This window comes from Notolepis coatsorum (genome assembly GCF_963971535.1).
Source record: "Notolepis coatsorum genome assembly, chromosome: 1".
Classification (NCBI taxonomy): Eukaryota; Metazoa; Chordata; class Actinopteri; order Aulopiformes; family Paralepididae; genus Notolepis; species Notolepis coatsorum.
In genome coordinates, this window is record NC_140165.1 from 33,821,257 (window position 1) to 33,841,579 (window position 20,323).

At 42.9% G+C, this 20,323-nt stretch overlaps 1 protein-coding gene across 2 annotated transcripts; it reads right to left on the bottom strand.

Moving 5' to 3' along the window:
• Positions 1–360: 360 nt before the first annotated feature.
• On the bottom strand, positions 361–20,048 carry LOC311238495 (gap junction gamma-1 protein-like). 2 transcript variants are annotated; one of them, XM_084326581.1, is made up of 5 exons: positions 19,877–20,048; positions 7,964–8,236; positions 7,361–7,595; positions 4,248–4,925; positions 361–2,726 (listed from the first exon to the last, which is right to left on the bottom strand). In XM_084326581.1, exons 2-5 carry the CDS (start codon positions 8,201–8,203, stop codon positions 2,713–2,715), a joined length of 1,167 nt encoding a protein of 388 aa, XP_084182707.1. In that variant the 5' UTR covers positions 8,204–8,236; positions 19,877–20,048; the 3' UTR covers positions 361–2,712. The 2 variants fall into 2 exon arrangements, with proteins under 2 accessions (XP_084182707.1, XP_084182708.1); XM_084326582.1 differs by lacking the exon at positions 19,877–20,048 and adding an exon at positions 19,787–19,875.
• Positions 20,049–20,323: the final 275 nt, after the last annotated feature.

Consider the following 20,323-nt stretch of genomic DNA (forward strand, 5'->3'; position numbering starts at 1 on the left):
AATGTAATCTTTTTTTGCCCTAGACATACTACAGTACCATTTTGTGCTCCTTGAATAGCCAAGAGGATTCTTAAATGTTCTGGTTTTGAACCGTGTGTGTGTAACTAATTCTTGGGAGGTTTTCCCATGTACATTTAGATTATTTCAATGACTAGACCTCTCAATTTAAATCCAGAAAAGGTCATACAATATAACCCCGCTACCTTCATATTGAATTGAGTTGATGAAATAGCCTAGTCCCATTACAAAGTCCACATCTTACATGGCTGCAGTCATTATGGGACTAACACGATTGTACACAGTAAAAGGGGAGGGGCAACCTTTGCCAAACAGGACCAATCAGATGCAGAAACACAAATATTTCTATTCACAATATATTTATTAATTCTCTCTGAAGGACAATAATCTCTAAAGTTACAAAAACTACAAAACTTGGAGAAACAAATTGCAGAAGTAACAAACTGTTAAAGCAGTACCATATTCAAAAATGAGAACGTTGTTGCAAGTGTTAAGTGAGATGAAGTATAAAAATAATAACTCAGCATATGAAATAGGCGCGTGGCACTCGCCAGTTTCAAAGTCATTTTTCAAAGTCATTCCAAGAACAAAGCAGTCTTTCAACATGTCAAATCATGAGAAGGAATTAAGGAATGTATCCAGCATGAACATTGGAGGCTCAATTAATTTCTAAATCAAATACGAACAGTTGAAATGGCACCAAAGTGTTTCAGAACCGGCTCAAATGGCCTTATCCTTCAGGTAACAACAGATTGCATCAAGAGACTTTATGATTTCCCACAATCCTCTCCTGCCTCATTTACAACATGCTTTAAAAAAAAGGGGGGGGGGTGCATCCAACTTACCCATCTCAAACCCAGGCCCTGTTTTCTTGGTCCTCCAATCACAACAATCGCTTCCCTCTGACAAACATTGCGCAATGGTCAGGTGGTCATTGGAGGATCAAGAGAGGGTGGGGGTTTTAAGACGAGTCAAGGACGTAGAGGCAGAAAACGTGTGGAATTAAAATAATTCATGTTTTCACAAGACAAAAATACATGTTACAGCAGCTGAAAAGGTTAAGATGGAAGGAAACAAATCCAATCCCTGCAGTCGGAAAAAACAAACAAAGTGACACATGTTGAGATGCAAAGACTTGGATTTAAAGCTTACAGTGTGCCCTTTGTCTTTATTCTAAAAACAACAAAGTGCTGATATTTCCGGGGTGGTTTGAAATGAGAAAGGATCACAAAATAGTACACAAAATAGTACACACATTTCCTTTGAGACTCAACAAAGATAAGACTGGAAATTTGATCAGAATAGTCAAGACAGCATAATAGCGATGACAGGAATGTTGAGTTATTTGAACCGTTTGGTGCCATTCGCACACAAAAAAACTAGCAACTACAAAAACAAAAAAAAAGCTATTTAAGAACGATACTTGAAAAGATGTTAAAACAGCGTGGAAAGAACATTTCTAGTCGGTAAAGAATTCAAGCATTTCCCAGGTAAACATTTTGGCCAATTTAGTTCGAGTGACTATACAAAAGACTTGGACTTCAAAAGAAAACGGAACAAGAGTCGCTATTGGCCAACACTAATAATAATAATCTTAAACAGCTCCTCAAGTCTGTTGGAAGTAAGACTTGCATCTCGCCTTACCAATGGTTAAGTCAAAGCCAGTCAAGGCATACAACACTGCACACACTTAATCAAAACTGACATACCGTATTGTCCCGAATATAAGACCGTTTTGTGAAAACAAAGTGAAATAGGGGTGTCGGCGGGTGGAGGTTGGAGCTGGGACCCTCCCTCTGCCCGAGGCGCACCATACCCCCATGGGTTTCAAACAGCTGTTCTGCAGGGCTCTGTCCAGCCACGGCCCCCCGTGTGTCAGCGGGTTCCCAGCGTGCCTCTCCCGACAGTCTCCTCACGCCTGCACCAGTGGTGCATCGATAAGACAAGTGTTTTATTATCATTATCTTCAAATAAAATTATTTCCTTTAAGATAGTCTTCAAAGAAGTATAAAAAAGAAAAAGGAGTCTTGAAAAAGAGGTCTTATATTGGGGACAATATGGTAGCTAACCCACGGCTGTGTTCTTCGCCCCGCTCTCCCGAGGCCAAAACACAACAAGTCCCGACTTAACAGCAAAGCGTGCAGCGAGCGTTCCGAGACATTTCTGAACATCTTTCATCTGAAAGACTGGAGGAGAAGCAAAAAAAAACTGAACAGAGGAATTTGAAGCCCATAATGAACTCCTTAAAAAAATTTTATGGTTTCTGATGGACAACTGATGTTGCATGGCAACAACAACAAAAAACAAAACAAAAAAGGGGGCGAAATGAAGTCGGGGCGTAGGCGAGGCTTTCCAGCTACAAGGCAGCATCAAGGTGAGGGAGTGTAGGTCGGCAAGCTGAAACTCGAGACTCAAAAGTATTTGGCAGGCTTTCAAGTTTAGCGGGCCATGATGCACAGCTGTACTTGTGGCCACAACGCTGCATGTGCAGCTTAGTTCTACAAGGGCCCTTAATACTGAAAGGCACATTTCTCTCATCCTCTCATCCGGCAGACACACACACACACACACACACAGACGGACAGACTCCAGCCTCCTCAGTGGTCTTGACTGCATTCCCATATGTGCTTCCCTCCCGTACGCCTCGGGTCAGTAGGAACGGCAGCGCAGACGTTTTAAGCAGGAAGCTCCGTCTCAGGCATGTATTCCTACGGGAGGAAGAGAGACATTAGATTGTATATACACACACACAAGCTACCACACTCTAGGAGACCTGAACTTCTTAGGGGGCCAATGTCATATGGAGAGAGACATATCGTTATTGTGGAAACGCAAGTACGTTGCGTATAATGGAGCACAATCTCGGGAGGCTCATACAGAACCAAGCATTTCACTGTAATGTATTATGTATGTTACAAAGGGTCAGATTAAACCGAATATATATATTTATTGCCTGAGATCCCATGTATAATATTCGTATACCGTTTGATATCCCCTGTATATTCCTTGTACAATATATACGGAATATCCCTTTACCTGGTAGCAGGACAGACCATAATATTCGTTCTCCTATTGGAAGCGATCCCCTAGGCGCCAGCGCCATACCCCCTCGAGCTGACTTGAAAGCTACCGCCAGGACTTGCCCAAACATGCCCGCTTTCGCCCACGGCTACGAGACAGTGAGCAGGCTGGCACCATCGTTTACCCCCCGCACATATAAATATAGCGCGGCGAATACAGAACCCCCCTTGCAGTTCCCTCTCAGTTCGCCTTCAGTTCAGTCTGGTTCAGTTATCCAAGCAACGTCTCACCCACTACGCAACGTGGGCAGAGCAGGGCTCGCATCGCCCCAAGATAGTCTCGTGTTATCCTAATACGTCTGTTTGTCGTATCGTTCTCTATTTATTAGTAAACCTTCATTACGAGTCAAAGACCACGTGGAGTGAGTAATTGTGCGTCGACATAGAGCACTTATTGCCTGTGCTAATAAGGATAGTAACGTCAAGGTCAACCGTGCACTACCGCACCGGAGGATATCTACACCGGACCAGCAGCACCACGGGGGATTTACACCCCACCGGCAGTGCCACTTTCGGGCAAGGATTATTATTCACCACGCTGCTGGAAGCAGAGAACCATCTACACCCACGGCTGTGGGATCTACGTGCCCGTAGGGACGTCACTCAAGCCCGTCTTTGTCGTACCAGAGACTCCACAGCTTTCACCTACACGGCGCGCATCCTGGGACCAGGCTGCTTTTCCCCGTTGACTCAGGGAGTAAATACACCGTCTACAGGTGCCTTGCTACAGCTCCGTGAACCATTGACATTCCTAGAGCTTTGCCCCCCTCTACTGGCTTACAACGGGTAGTACACCCCTATCCCAGAATACTAGATCTAATTACTTACTATTCATTATTGATTTGCCTGCACATTCTATTTGCCTTATAAGCGCATCCAAAGTGACAAAGTGATGTAATCTAATATCCCCTTTATGTAATAAATATTGTAAACGAGTATTTTGTGTGGAAAACCGTGTTATTGTGGGAGTGTTCTAATCTAAAATACTTATGTACAGTATTGGCCAGGAGTACATAGACGGTAGTGATTTAATGATATCAGTACTTGATTAATACAGTCAGGGAATTGTACCCCTCAGTTACAATGTACATGCACCTTATATGTGACAAATAAAACAAAACCAGTTAGAGCATCTCATGCCAGCCGCACCTTTCTCGCTGGCCTCTCCCTGCTTCTCCTGGGCGAAGTTGAGGCGGTTCTGCTCGGCGGCTGCCAGCGAGGCCGTGTTCACCTCGGGGCTGCTGCTCCGCGACGGGCAGCCGTCCTCTACGTGGTAGGCCAGGTCCAGGTGCTGCGCCGCCAGCTTCAGGTGCCGCAGGCGGTCCAGTCTCTCCAGCTCCCGGGACTGGCCTTCGTCGCCAAGGCTATCGCGCCCGGAGTCGCCGAGCGGCCCGCCGGAGTCGCTCTTCAGCTTGTTCACCGCCGCGTGGTACCCGGGCGGGGCCGACGGCGGGCCCCTCGAGCGGCCGGGGCCGAGAGGGCGGTGGGCGTGCAGGGTGGCGCGGCGGCGGAAAGTGTCGCGGATGCCTCCGATGCCGAGGTGCAGGATCTCCAGGGCGGTGAGGACCACGCAGAGGACGGACACCACGTACATGACCAGCAGGAAGATGGTCTTCTCCGTGGGACGCGACACGAAGCAGTCCACGGTGTGCGGGCACGGCGAGCGCGTGCAGATGTAGGAGGGCGCCACCTCAAAGCCGTAGAGCACGTACTGGCCGAACAGGAAGCCCACCTCGAAGGCGGTGCGAGCCAGCAGCTGGCACACGTAGACCTTCATCAGGCCGTCGCGCTGGATGCGCCTCCGGCCGTCGTGCTTCCTCACGGAGACTGGGAGGAGGCAAGGCAGATATTCTGGTTTAGTAACAAGGGTCTACTGACAAATTGCATCTCCATATAGACACAAATGTGTTTCCCCGGTTTCAATGTTAAGGAACATGCCAACATTATGGGAAATGCACATTAAGTCTTCTCCATTGTCAGACAAGAAGGTAAATAAATACCCTCTGTTGGGTTCAGTAGAAAGCTATCCGGCTGCAAGCTAGCCTAGCTTAGCACAAATGTAGCTTCAAATTCCAGGAGGGGTGTTTTGGCCAACAGCTAGGCTAGCTGGTTTGTATCCACTTCCATTAACTTCTAAGCTAGGCTTGCAGCCAGATTCTCTTTAATTATAATTTTTTTTACTGGACATACTTTTTGATTTCCCGGTGACGCAGAAATGGCCATTCTGTCTCATTGTGCAAGTAGTCAAGCTAGCTAGCTATAAAATAGCTTTATTTTATATAGCGCCTTACATAAGGCATCTCAAAGCACTATACAGACATTGAATTATAGTACATGGACAAACACAGTACATGGACTTTAACGTGTTGCCGCCAACAAAAACAAACTGATAAGCGGCAGCCAAACGTGCACAACATTCTCTCAGTCGGAAGTGACGTGATGAACAATGACCATGCTATTTCCTTAATTGATTGAAAATGTAATTAACAGATTGCAGAATATGGTACAGTTAAGGGGATGCAGACCAGAGAAAGACTTTAGTCTAGTTTACATCAGGGTCCCCCATTTTCAAATCATAACATATATGACATACAGATAGACAGTACTGCTACATCTATACATTTACGACATACCATATTTACAAATACAGTACCGTTTGTGATACAAAAAGAGTCTAAAAAAAAAAAAAAGAGTATATACATTTGACGAAGAAACTGTACATTGGAGGAAGTTGGTAGGTGGGGTAGGTGGGGTGGGGGGTAACTGTACATTGGATTATTGACGAAACCTTACTTGGTCCCAAGAAGAGGGTCTCGTGTATTATTGGGTTAGGACATTTACTGTACATTGGAGGGGGTTGGGTTAGGACATTTACAGGGGCCAGTTTCGAATTGCAGTCCCTCGTAGGTGCTCTTTGAGAGTAGTTTTGAAAGTGGGTAGTGATTCACATTTCTTTACAGCCGTGGGTAGGGCGTTCCACATTGATGTTAACCCTTTCACTACCACACTACAAAGGGTTAACCCCATTCACTACCACACTACAAATGGTTAACCCCTTCACCAGCACACTACAAAGGGTTGACCCTTTTACTACCACACTACAAAGGGTTAACAGTGGAGTGGCAGTTTGTAGGTAGAGTGCCATTGACCCCATGTGGCTTGTCTGCCCCGTATCTGTCCGTTGCGATTTCTCTAAATTCACCCCGGTCATCAGAGAGCAGGGATGCTGTTGGAGGACTAGTGATGGGCAGAGCACTGCTCAGCTCCACCCAGGTATCTGCCTCCCAAGCCGGATAGCTTTCTACCGAACGCACAGAGGGAATTGGCATCCATCTTCTTGTCGAAGACAACAAACGCATTTCCCATAATGTTGGCGCGTTCCTTTAAGGTGAGAGGACCAACTTCTAGCTCATATCCCAGTCATACTTTAATAGGAAAATTCTCTTTAGATGTACGCCTTCTATGGAAAATCAACCGTTGTTTTTTTAATCCCCGTCCACAATAGGGAGGTGTAGTCTGACGTCACTGGTTGTTCCACCCGTATAGGGATTTATCATTGGGAAAATGGATTATCAGCTATTGTAACAATTCTGCTGCATGGAAATAGAAAAGCTTTCCTTTTATGCACAAAATGAGTTCCCTTCTATCACTAACATTATTGTTTCAGCATTTTTGGTTGAAATAAAATTGTGATTTTTTTCTATGATTAATTGCGATGCGAATATTTCCATGTTGAGCTATAGATTGTGGATGAATAAGCACAGAAAGGTACACCATGCAAATGTTAATGCTTTATTTGTTTTTAACGAGACGTTTTAGAAATGGGGAAATGCATTGCGTTGGACAGAGGGTGGAACACGAAAAACCGCAATGACGTAACCACTACACCTCCCTATTCTAAGTAATTGAAAACGGAGCCAAAATGAGGGGCCTACCAAGTTACTTTTGGTCACATGATCATCCATCTTTAGTCTCATGACTCAAAAGACCCTGTGGAGGAGGCGCTTCAAGTTAATGACATTTTAAAACCAAACTGACTGCTTTTGACAAAACACAGCAGGGGCTGTGCAGCACATTAACAGACCTACTGACCGGTCAGTGAGGGTTTACTGACACTTCAGGAAGAGGGAGGGTTTAGTAGCCAATAACCCAAATACCCAACGGCAATTACAGCCTTCCAATTACCGATTCACCCGGAAGCTCTCCCACACCAATTGCCAAGAATCTCAGGGTTTCTCCGATCAATTCTCTCTGCAACGTACCCGCTTCCTTATTCTTATTCTCCTTCTTCTCGGGTTCGATCTCCTCGGCGACCATGGGGTCCTCCTCGCCGTTGTCCTCCGCCTCCTCGTAGTCCCGCACGGCGCCGCGGGTGACGATGGGCATCCTCTTCCTGCGAGCGCTGTGGAGAGGCTTGTACTCCGAGTCATCCATGCGGGCGATCTTGTGCATGGCGAAGCCGAGGTACATGATCGTGGGGGTGGTGATCAGGATGACCTGGACGGATAGGGAGTCAGTGTCAGGTGTCAGCATGGCGCACGTGAGGAGGACAACGTACAAGCATGAATGTAGAGCACGGTTAGGTCGGCAACTCAAAGAAAAGAAAATGCTAAAATCAAATGCCAAGAAACATGCAACATGCTAGAAATCAAAGCAATGTAGATTTGCTGCATTGATAGAAGCATGTTAGATCTCCAATTGCCATAGACAGTGAAATAGTATTGGAGCATTTCTAATGTTCTGGCTTAACCGCTCAGATATTCTAGTAATTTCTGAGGTTCAGCACTCTTCTAAACGACCCAGTTCTCTTGGAAGCGCAATACTTTCCCCTTCGTCGACAGCTGATCAAATCTCCTTCAGCTCACCTGAAAGATCCAGAAACGGACGTGCGAGAGGGGCGCGAAGGCATCGTAGCAGACGTTCTCGCATCCCGGCTGCTGCGTGTTGCATACAAATTTACTTTGCTCATCGTAGTAGATGCTCTCCCCGCCGACGGCAGTCAGCACAATGCGGAAGACGATCAGGACCGTCAGCCAGACCTTGCCCACGAAGGTGGAGTGGTTAGAGATCTCGTCCAGCAGACGGGTCAGGAAGCTCCAGCTCATGGTGCCAAGGTGACCCGGGGAGCTAGTTCAGCTCTGGGGGACAGAAAGAGATGGAGATTAGTCACATGAATTAAAAAACACATTTCAACTAGATGTTTCACAAACTATTGCCGCCATAGTTTGTTACCGATAATCCCATCATTTTCTTAGCAGTCTTTATAAAATATATTTCTAGCGGGCTAATTTCTTAAGCTAGCATGAAGATAAGAATGCAAACAGGCACCAGCCATGTCATGATGGCTTACTGGCAGATGGGGCAGATCTTGCTCCAAAGTTGGCTTCCAATTTGATGGGGAGGAAAATGCCATTATCATTCAAAAGGGTCCCTCGACTTCTCACCTCAAGATTATTGAATGAAAATGGGCTCAATTGAACAACATAAGACCCATCTTTACAGCCAAGCTAATCTATGCTAGTCACGTGTAAAATATGGCCAAAAGCAGAGTGCAGCTGGGGTGATATGGCCTTAACTGCTCCAAACTATCTGTGATAATATAGACTTTAAAAAAAATCTGTGGTTCAACTTCTAACATCAAACAGTTCTTTTGAATGTTCATGATGACAGATCGGTCCAGACATGTTTAATGGCCTTTTCCAGTGTTTAGTAGCGGTGGGAATCGCCAGAGACCTCACGATACTAAAAATCTCGATGTTTTGCGATTTTTTTTTTAATTTATTATCTTTTTCAACTGCAAAGTAAAACTTTGTCAACATGTTTTATCTAATAAAATAAAGTTCAGTCTGTTCATCTCACTTCAATCATTTTTATTGCAGAACATGGTATTTTCTCAAGCAGACAGATGTGAACACTGTAATCGGTGTTGCATGTACCTGACGAACTGAACCGTTTGTATTACAGTCATATTCCAACTTAACTGAATGCACATTTGTGTGTGTGGACTACTGTACTATTACAGGTATTGAAATGAACAATGCAACTTCAATAATTAAATATAGATACTTGGCGTCCCTGTATCGATACAGTATCGCGATACTACTACTATACTACGATTTTCCCCCCACCCCTAGTACTTGGGGTAAATATAAAATATTTCTGAAACTGGCTCAAAATGAAAACATTGCATGCATGGTTTTTTTTCCGTAGCCTATGTGTGCGAAGACGCTCTGATTGGCTAGCCACGTACAGCGAAGACCCTCTCTGATTGGTTTAGCGCTGAAGGGTCTCTTCCGCCTAACCCCAACCCTAACTCTAAGCATAACCCACTTCCAAAGAGGGCCAAAGCATAACCACTTTGAAGCAGAGAATATATATGTACAAGGCGGAAGAGACCCTTCGGCGCTAAACCAATCAGATAGGGTCTTCGCTGTACGAGGCTAGCCAATCAGAGAGCGTCTTCGCACACAGGCTACGGAAAAAAAAATCAGCACATCTAGTCCATGGCGATGCTAAACAGATTTCCCCTGCAATAGAATCAATTAACCATTAGAGGGCACTAGGGATGGAACATTTTTAAATTAATTCGAACCGTTCAGTTCAACCGGCGGGGCACCTAGAGACTGGTTTACTTTGGCACTCTTTGCCTAATGAGTCACTCCTGGGCTGTGTATAATAGTGCTTTAATTTGTTCGTATAACTGACCTTTGACTATTTCCATGGACCGTCCTTGTAATACCAAGTTCAGTTAACATTAGTAATTGATGTCTGCTGCATTTAAATCCAAAACTGAGAGGGACCGTTTAGTTTGTCCAGGCGAGGTGGTGAGTGCAGCCGAGTCATTCAGTCTTGAAAAATGGCTATTAGGCTACTGGTAAGATGAGCTATATCACATTATCTGGAATCATTTCTGTCTGGGTGCATTACAGATTTGGTTTAGTCTATGATAAGAGGGAGAACACAGGTATGCAAGCGTTAATATATTTAACAATCCAGCAAATCCTTAATGTTATTTATATCGAACTACATGCAGCCTAGTGGTGCGGGGAAATATCGATACGTAGTAGTATCGCAATACTTTGCGTGGCGATACTGTATCGATACAGGGACGTCACGCCAAGTATCGATATTTAATTATTTTTAAAAAAAATCATATTTTTTTATAAGGAAGTTGCATTGTTCATTTCAATACCTGTAATAGTACAGTAGTCCACACACGTGTGCATTCAGTAAGTTGGAATATGACTGTAATACAAACAGTTCAGTTTGTCAGGTACATTAGTGTTTACATCTGTCTGCTTGAGAAAATACCATGTTCTGCAATAAAAATTATTGACGTGAGATGAAGAGACTGAACTTTATTTTATTAGATAAAACATGTTGACAGTTGAAAAAAGGTAATAAATCGCAATATTAATATCACAATACTCAGCATATCGCAATATATTTAGTATCGCAATAAGTGAGGCCTCTGGTGATTCCCACCCCTAATGCAGCCCTGCCCAATGCAGTCACGTTTGTCATTTCAGTGCATAACGTTGAGACACAACACATAATTTCCAAACTTGAAACAGACAAGAGGCCATTTTGTTATCAGTTATCCAACATGTCCACTATAGACTGACAAAGAGGGATAGACTCCAGAGCAAATATGAACAAAACAAATTATTATGAACAAATTATTTATCATATTTGTTCCTTATGCTTTCAGCTAATGCATTGAACACAACCATATTTAATCAAATATTTTTTTAATTAATCAAGTCAGCTTGATTTATATAGCACGTTTACTAGGGATGGGTACCGAATCACGTCGGTACTACCGAGTACCGATTCACGTGAGATCCGTCTGTGCCACATTTCGGTACCGTAAAAAAAGATTAAAAAAATAAACGTTTTAAGTCAACACGCACAATACACGCTTACACCTAGGATTTGACTTGATTAAACAACAAAGCAGTCGGGGCAATGGCAAGCCGAAGACGGTCGAAAGTGTGGTTATTTGAAGTTTGGATTATTTTTTTCACAACTGAGGTAGGTAGATTAAATTTTTTGAGACTAAAGTAGCGAAAAAAGGTACCGGTTCAAATGTGAAAAGGTACCCAACCCTAACGTTTACAATGACTAAGCCAACCAAAGTGCTTTACAGCAATTATTAGCAATGGAATTAATCTTTACTCCCAGCTGAACCGTACCGAACTGAAAATTGATTAAACAGTGAAAGCTCAACGTCAAAAAACGTTGACATGCCGTACCAACAACATGTTCTGACCTCCAGGGCCTAAAAAAAATAATGGTTTGTTTCCGGTTGCCGACCGACCCTGCCGATTTAGGTGCGACCCAATATATTGTATGAGTTAAAAAAAATGTAATAAGGTTTCATAGAAATCTTAGTCAAACCTTTAGTATTATGGATATTAAACATGCTGGCAGAGTATCCATGTTGTTGTAAAAAAAATTATTAAATAAAGAAATTCCCTATCCATAGTCGCCGTGGGGTTCACGGCTTCAAGCAACTGAAGTATTGGTATTAAATTCCTCAGTCTAAAGAGATGACCTTGCCCCTGGCAAGCCTTCTAGTGATCCATTGTTAAAGCGCCTCCGAGTGAATCTCTTCCAGTAATGAAGAACAATCTTATCTCAGTTTTTGGATGAATCCCAATTATCCCACTCATGAGAAACAACTAATATGTGATTCTTCTTGCAGGGAGTGCAGAAACATCTGCACTCCTATCACAGATAGCTGATAAATGACATTATTAAATGTAGCGTAATACTAAAACAAACTAAAAGCTTAAGGACTCCTATATGAGCCAAAGCACTCATGAGTTATACCTTATTTCTATTGGCTTAGTTGCCTACACTGTTAAAGTCTACATTTCAGAATACATGGGGCTTAGCTGTATATTTAGGTTATTGTATTATTATATGAACGTTTATTTTTATAACCTTACATTGAAACGGCATTAGGAATATTGATTGGATTTAGATAAAGTAATTGAACCATCTTATTTGTCATAGGGCCTAACGAAAATAATGGTTTGGTTCCGGTTGCCGACCGACCCTGCCAATTTATTTTATGAGTTTAAAAATAAAAAATAAAAGATTACATTTTTTTTTTTTTTTTTTACAATAAAGTTTCATAAAAATCTTGATATTAAACATGCTGGCAGAGTACATGCATCCATGTTGTTGTAAACATTCTAATTAAATAAAGAAATTCCCTATCCATAGTCGCCGTGGGAAAGAATAAAATAAAAAATAAAATAAATCCCCTACCTACCCATGGCCTTAACTCACAACCAACAGGAAACAAACAATATTTTTTGTTATGCCCAGTCCACAAGACGAGACTTGCTCTACGAAACTGCCTTTAGCACCAGCAAGTCAAACCCGAGTAGTCATTTTGAGGCTCAATAAAAACACTTTGTGGGCACTCGAGTACACTTGAGCGAGCCTCGGGTCAGCTTGTACAGACGGGAGAGAGACCCCACTCAGGGAACAAACTTAACTTACCAGCCATTTGGCTGGCTGGTAGATTTTAAAAACTACCAGCCAGGCAGAATTTTTACTAGCCAAAAATTATAAATAGCTTTTTAGTATATCGCCATGTGTTATTACTATAATACTCTCATATGCTATTTTCAATTAATATCATAAACAACATAAGGAATATTAGCATAATTTTGAGTGGACTGAAGGAATGAGTCAGTGTTAATAGTTTTAAATACAAATAATTTATTGAAACATAGAAGTGGGGTCGGGACACATATTATGATGAATTGAAAATGGGGGACCCTGATGTAAACAAGACTAGTCTCTCTGGTCTGCATCCCCTTAACAATTGTATGTATTGAGCTGTACTGTACCCATTCTGCAATCTGTTAATAAACTTTTCAATCAATCAATCACACTGTTTCAACTCACCACCCGCGCATCATATTGTAGTCTAGTCTGTCTTCAAACTTCCACTCTTCTCGAAACTTTTTTATATTTGAATATCAACATTATCTCTCCATCCTCAGTAATCCTCAGTTTACTATAATATACTCCTGACTGACTTCATCGTCTTTCCAAACGCATCCCCCCCCCCCCCCCCCCTTATTTCCCTTTCCTCAGTCCACACTGTTCTCTATGGCTCTGCTCTGCCTCTGATAACGTAACGTTCATTTCGGGCGATGTGGGCATAAAGGAATGGCGACGGTGCAAAGCATGTTAGATGCACTTGACCCGTTGTGAGAAAAAAGTTGAAGTCTGTTGAAGTCCGAACATTTAAATCTCTCCGGTCATAATGTCCGGTGAAAATAATTCCCTCTAAGCACAATTTGAATTGTATTAAAATAGGCTAAAATTAAGCCTATGCGGTGAACGAAACAATCATTACATTTGTTTCATCGTTGCTTCACCAAGCAGGAATGTCAACGATGTTGTCAGCGGGAGCTTGGTGCTGGATTTTGCGAGAAGCATCCAGCTGCAGAGCCACAGAACCCACCAGTACTCTAATTCAGCCATTGGCAATTCAGCTGATGCAGTGGATTTTGTTAGCCGCCAGGTGGCAGGCAGATCTTAATTTCTAGTCGCCAAACATTAAATCTACAAGCCATTGGCGAATGGCGTGTGCTTATTTTGTTCCCCGAGTCGGACCCTGACCCCACTGACTTTGCGGCTAACTATTCGGAGCTACTATGAGCATGATTGTGCCGAGAAAGGACTCTACCGATCAACAACATCATTGGCAAGTAAGAAACATGGCTAGGGATCCAGTTTCCTGCCACACCATAGGTAATTGGTAGAGCCGATTTGAGAGTTTGACCATTGAGTTTATAGTAAGGCTGACACCACTTATCGATAACTGCATGAAATCGATAAGTGGCATCACTTATCAATTTTTTTGCACACTTTTCTTAACTAAAATACATTATTCAACGTTAGTTCATGTGCGTGTCAGTCACGTGCACTCACTGTAGTTTTTGCGATGCTGTAGTTGGCCCACGACAGCGAGTCGTGCTGAGCACGCTGCCAGGAAGATGCCATAATTATAATACAACATTTTATTATAATAATATTTATCGATAATTGTCCCAATTTATCAATTCTTCCAAATGGCATATCATCTCAGCCTTAGTTTATAGAGATTTGAAACACTGCACTTGACCAGGAACTTAACCAGGCAGGAACTTAACCAAATGCCAGGACAATTAAGAAAAAAAGTGAATAATATCAAAAGGACTTTATATTTACTAAATCAGAAACAACTCCACTATAGTGGCACGAACTAGCAGAGCAGCGATGAATCCGACAGCTCCCCGTCATTCCAAAACATCAGCAGCTCACTCTTGACAACAATGTGTCGGCGGGCAGGTCTCGGCGAGCCGCGAGGGAGTCACCCGCCACAGGGGCCGTGTTGAAGGGAGGCCGTGGGCCCACCAAGAGAAGCTAAGCAGCAGTGAGGTCAAAGTTCACAGAGGAAAGTTGGTGTGTGTTTTTTTTCTCTCTTTGAGCCGACTTGTTAAGAAAATGTAAACTCTACTCGTCATGCAACAACAAAATCCCCCCTAGCTAAGCTACATGGCAGCCATGTGAAACCTTTTCATTAAAGCCTATGGGAGGTCCAGAGTTACAATTCCAAAACAGTCAGACCCCCCCACACACGCACACCACAGGGACCACCTCTGAGGTGTTCATTTGAATCAACGTCTACCAGAACAAGGGCCGGCACCACCGTGCGATTCATCAAGTACTTCAATGGATGCCATACAGGTAGTTTGAACACTACTATATCTTGAGGAACATATGGCTTCAATGCCAACATTCCATTTATACACACCATTTCCTGTTGCAACAATATCCGTATATTAAGAAAATCAGGATGCCGATATCCGAGTGAAGTATAATGACCCAATAACATTGGTTCTGTCCAAATGCCTCCTCCAGCGCAACAGACAGAACAGTCCATTATCATCGTGACCCCTTGGCCTCAGTCCTCCCTGAATATACCCAGTGTGCATGACTTTGGTTTACTGGTCACACAACGAGCATTTCATAATTAAGATTCCAACAGAGCGAGGAGTTATCCATTGCTGCACCTGGAGAACTGATCCAGTCTCATTTGTATGCAGGGACCTACCCAGCTTAGTCATTTATCTCGTCAAATCCTCCCCGTTTCCATGCAGCCACCTTGGCATCCAGAGATAAGAGCCTGGTCTATGCCAGGTCAATGTCATGTAGACTAAAAACAAAACCTTCTGCTGAGCATGCATCTCCTCAAACAGTGTCCAAGATAAAAATTCTGCCCAGCCCGCGTCTTCTCAAACTAGGCGTTAAATGCTGAAAAGGAAAATATGCTGATAAAAAAAAAATTATCACAAGAGCTAAGAAAATGTATTATAGCAAACTTCAGATTAGTACTTTATTCGGTAGAATCCCACATCATTAGATATTTTGCATCTGGATTGATGAGAAATTCACATCAAGTTAATGTTGAAATCTGGTTAAAAAGCAGCAACAAAACTTGCCCTTAACTTATAGAAATAGAACCTGCTTTCCCATGTTTAGTAGAAAAATTATCCTCTACCTACAGACAGTCTCTCAATCCTCTATGTACCGACAGTCTACACATCCTCTACCTACCGACACTCTACCTACAGTCTCGCCATCCTCTTCTTACATTCAGTGTGTCATGGTACTAGGTTCTTGACTAAACCTTCTCAGTTCGTGATTATTCTGTTAGAATAGGAGGGACTTGGGAGTTCAGTGTAAAAATTCCCACCACAGTTAAGACAGCCGAAACCCGTCCAATCTTTCACCGTCAACTAGACACTTCTTCAATCAATATATATATAAAAAAAAAAAAAAACTAACCCTAACTAACCTTACTGTCATGCACTTGTCCTAATATACCAACCTACACTGTAGCACTCAACACTTTGATGAACATTATTACTCCGCTGAGTTGTAGCCTTCCTGCTGACTTGTCGCTTTGGTTAACGCGTCAGCTAAATGACGGAAATGTAAATGTACTGGAATATCTAACAATATCAGATGAGAGTTGTGTAGCTGGTAGTGGCAAACACAACAACTGAGAAATGTGGTGATTCTAGTCATTTGTAAAAAATAAATAAATAAATAAAAGGCTAAGGACAGCTGTACCTACAACTCGAGAAAAAGTGATAAATCAAAGGGTAAATCAGCACTCGAGTGTAAGCTATGACAGCGGTCCTCACATGTCTTAGTCGAATAACAAGTCATAGGATTTTGTTGACTAACAGTCAAATCTGTGAAATTGAGTTGCTCCACAATCCCATACAATATACTACAGAAGAGAGCCTCTTTCAGACCTGGTGCTCAGCAGGGATGCGTTGCTCACCAGGGATGTGTTCAGAAGTCTCTTTGAAATGAGTCACTCACAGCATGATGGAAGCATACAAATGACTAATCCACTACAAGTCTTCGTCGGCTAAAACCAAAACAAAAGGCCAGCCCTGGGGTAATCAGACATGGCAATCTGAAACCGTTTACTACAATAACCCCTGGTAAATACTTCTCCTGTTTAACATAGTCAACAAGCACAGCTATGACTGGACGACTCAATTTTACAGATTTGTTGATTAAATTAAGGAATCAATAGAATCTTATGACTATTGTATTTGTCGACCAAGAATGTCTTAAGTCATGGACAGTCCGACACTCATTTACTCCACTCTAGGCCCGACATGTTTAAACCGTTGAGGAAAACACAACAGTGACACCTGTTTCAGTCCCACGAGACAATGATCTGCCAGTGAATTGTGGCTCTGCTGCTAACACCATCAGCACCTGTAACAAGAGCGTTTCGACACTTTGCCCTTTCGAGGTGGACTGTCCCTTTAAAAAAAAGGGGCATCCAGTTCCACTTGTCCCATATTAAAAGGGAGTCTGGGTTGTTGTTGCAGAGAAAATCTCTGCTGTGAGCCAATATTCAGCCATCTCCGTTTCAACCCGGATTTACTACCTTTTGTGTGAATTATCGCATAAGCCAAAAAAAAAAAGGGGGCCATTGAAGACAGAAAAGGACACTGGAAAAATGAAGGTATTACTTACACATTGTATTAAAATGGCTCAGGTGGGGTTCTGATTATATAGCAGAGCAAAGCACCCTTTCATATCCAGGTTACATAATTACAGTTATCAAATCATACTTCAAAACGTTCTCCATAAAGAACACTTCCAAGGAAGCTGCTCAAGACAACACAGCAGGATTAACAATAAACACAGGATTAAAGTGTTGTTTGCATAAAAACTTGCTTTACACTGGGGTATGAAATTGAAGTGCATGACTGACTATGAAAAGGAGACGAGAGTTCATACGCGTTAGACTTGACCTCTAAAGAGGGCCGTGTTTGTCAGATTAAATAGTTCAAACCCCTTATCACCCGTTATACAACCTCTTATCTCCAAAGTTTAGTAATCTGACTACCAGTTTCCCCTGCAGTAGGAGTCATTCCACTTAGTTAACCTTGCCAAACTAGATGTCCCAATTTCCAAAGCCTGTCAAGACAGTCAACTGGCCCTTAGTTGAATCAAATCTGTTGGTCTTAGTCGACTTTAGTTGAATGGTATGCTTCCCATCAACCATGCTGAGATATTTTTCACGACATTGTGAAAAATAACATTTCTGGTAAAGCACTAGATCTAAAGAGGTCCCTCTGCATGAGGTAAACACAATTGTGTTGATGAAATCAACTAATCCATTAGGTGAAACAAGTCCTACGACTATTCCGTCGACTAATGATCCGAGTCGAGGACCCTAGTATCGACCAGACTAGAGATGGGCTTTCAGCAGACTGTCCGGTCCATTAAACAACTAGCGTTGAGTCAAATGGATGAGACAGCGTGATGGGAGGGGGGGGGGGGGTCAGCAGACCCTCAAACTGATGTGAACCCCCCACACACACACGTGGGCCGCCCATGGTTCAATTTCTGGTCATGGGGGCTGTGCAGTGATGCCTCTACAATACAGTTTCTCAAACTAAAATGTTTTGGTTGGTTTCGGGGCAATTGTTTTTGTCCAGGGAAAAGACAAGTAATGTTATTGGCTACTGATCTGATCCACTCATTTAAACGAACGGCACAGACATCGTTTGGAGTCATTGTAAAATCCCGATATACAATACCCCTTTCTCCATTAGAAAGGGATCCAAGATGCTTCTACCAATTAGGTGCCAAAAATGTAGAAGATCGAGTATCTTTGCTTTGATTTGACATGTGTTACACATGGCTTTTGGTGTTGGGTTTTAGTATTGGGGGGAAATGCTCCGATACCAATTACCCTGTTTGGGCCAGACGCATACCAGTATCATTATGTGAAGGCCTTTTGATCTAACGGGCCTGCCTCCATCAAAAGTAACACTTGTTGACATCAATACTACAGTACAAAAAAAAAAAAAGGCCAACTATCCCAGGGACCATTCATTATCCAGGGGACAACCACACCAGTCTGCAGAAATGCTGCCCTATAGTCTGCATTTTAGAAAGAAAGAATGCACACACACACACGACGTGTAAACACAAATAATGGAGGACAAACACCCCCATGTATGTCCTCGTCCAGCTGACCAAAGATAAAGTTTAACAGTAGCCCAGTAGCCTATTTGCTCATCTGGGCTAATCCCAACACAAGCCAAGTTTAACGGCTCTTTTTTTTGTTTGGGCTTAACGAGTCACTCAGCTAAAGGGGGTGGGGGGGGGGGGGAAGGCATCTGGACACAAAGCAACGGCGAGTTAACATTCCTGGGCTAACCAAAACCAGAACGCTGGGTTTTAGGGTCCAGGGAGCAGGCCGAGGACACAAGAGATCCCTGTATAGTAGGCTGCCATCTATACGGGCCTGTGGAGACAATACTAGACTACAAATGTCAATCACCCAACTTCAGTGGGGTCACTCTGAAGCGGGGGGGGGGGGGGGGTGATTGAGCTGTACTGTACTGTACCAATTCTGCAATCTGTTAATAAACTTTTCAATCAATCAATCATTGAAAACTTTATTAACAGATCAGAATGGGTACAATGCAGTACGGCTCAATACACACAATTGTTAAGGGCATGCTGACCAGAGAAATACGTTAGTCTTGTTTACATCAGGGTCCCCCATTTTCAATTCATCAGGGGGGGGGGTTCCAACCGCTTTTACTATAGGAGAGCGCACAGGGTGGTTATTTACCTACTCTGAGCTGAACGATAAGTTTATCAAAGTTTATCCGGAGGCACATGTTGCAATTTCGAGAGATTTATTTAACCGCATATCGTGCAAAGCGAACATGCTTTGAGTTATCCAAGTATTGACATACTTTTGCTAATAAAGTATTGTCATTACACTCAGTATTGGAGGAGGTGGCGGTGATGAAGTCACCTGTGTGTCCAGTCAACCTGCACTGGAATGACAAACAGTCTTTCGCCTCCTTGGTTTAAAAAAATAACTCACATTTGGTGGTTCGTTTAAAAGAAGATTAAATAAATGATAATGTATGCAAACACACTCAAGACACTGCGAGTTTGTTAAAGATTAATAATCACCCCGACGACACCACAGTGACACATGGCTCTCAGAAAATCAGCAGAAGAAGTTAACCGTTAAACAAACTTCAGAGAAACTTCAAAACATTTAACACGCACTCGAATGTTGTAACCACGATGTTACATGATCAACCAACCTGTTGTGGAAAAACTTCAGCAACTCATCTCAAACAAAAAAAGTGTTCCCCATGCAGTCAAAAGATTCAAACAAACCGTCGGCTTCTTACCTTCTGCTTCTGCGGCTCCACGCGTCCGTCTCCTCGGCTCCTCTCTGATTGCACGGACGGGCCTTTCTTAATTAGCGCGTCTGTCTCATCGGCATCTCTCGACCAACTGAACTCTCTCTCTCTCTCTTCTTTATTAACCCATTGCTAGGCTGCCCATGTGACCCCTGCCGTGTCGGGGTCCCAAACCAACGAGAGGACAAAAGAGAAGAATCCTGATTCCTGAAACCCGCTCTGCCTCCTCCCACACCTCCGCCTGGCCCGGCCCAGTTAGGAGGGGCCCTAATTGCCTGAAACCCGAGATGCTGCAACACACTGACTACTGTTTTGCTGTCTGTCTGTGTCTCTCTTCTATGGTGTATTGTGTTTAAAAAAGTAAAAAAAAATATTATTATTATTATTATTATTATTATTATTATTATTATTATTATTATTATTATTATTATTATT

What these genes read in the sequence shown, in the direction of transcription:
- LOC311238495 (XM_084326581.1), bottom strand. Translation starts at nt 8,203, where the DNA reads ATGAGCTGGAGCTTCCTGACCCGTCTGCTGGACGAGATCTCTAACCAC. An exon ending in TCCGTTTCTGGATCTTTCAG is followed by an intron (nt 7,596 to 7,963) that starts GTGAGCTGAAGG and finishes CTATCCGTCCAG; the next exon opens with GTCATCCTGATCACCACCCC. An exon ending in GAATAAGAATAAGGAAGCGG is followed by an intron (nt 4,926 to 7,360) that starts GTACGTTGCAGA and finishes GCCTCCTCCCAG; the next exon opens with TCTCCGTGAGGAAGCACGAC.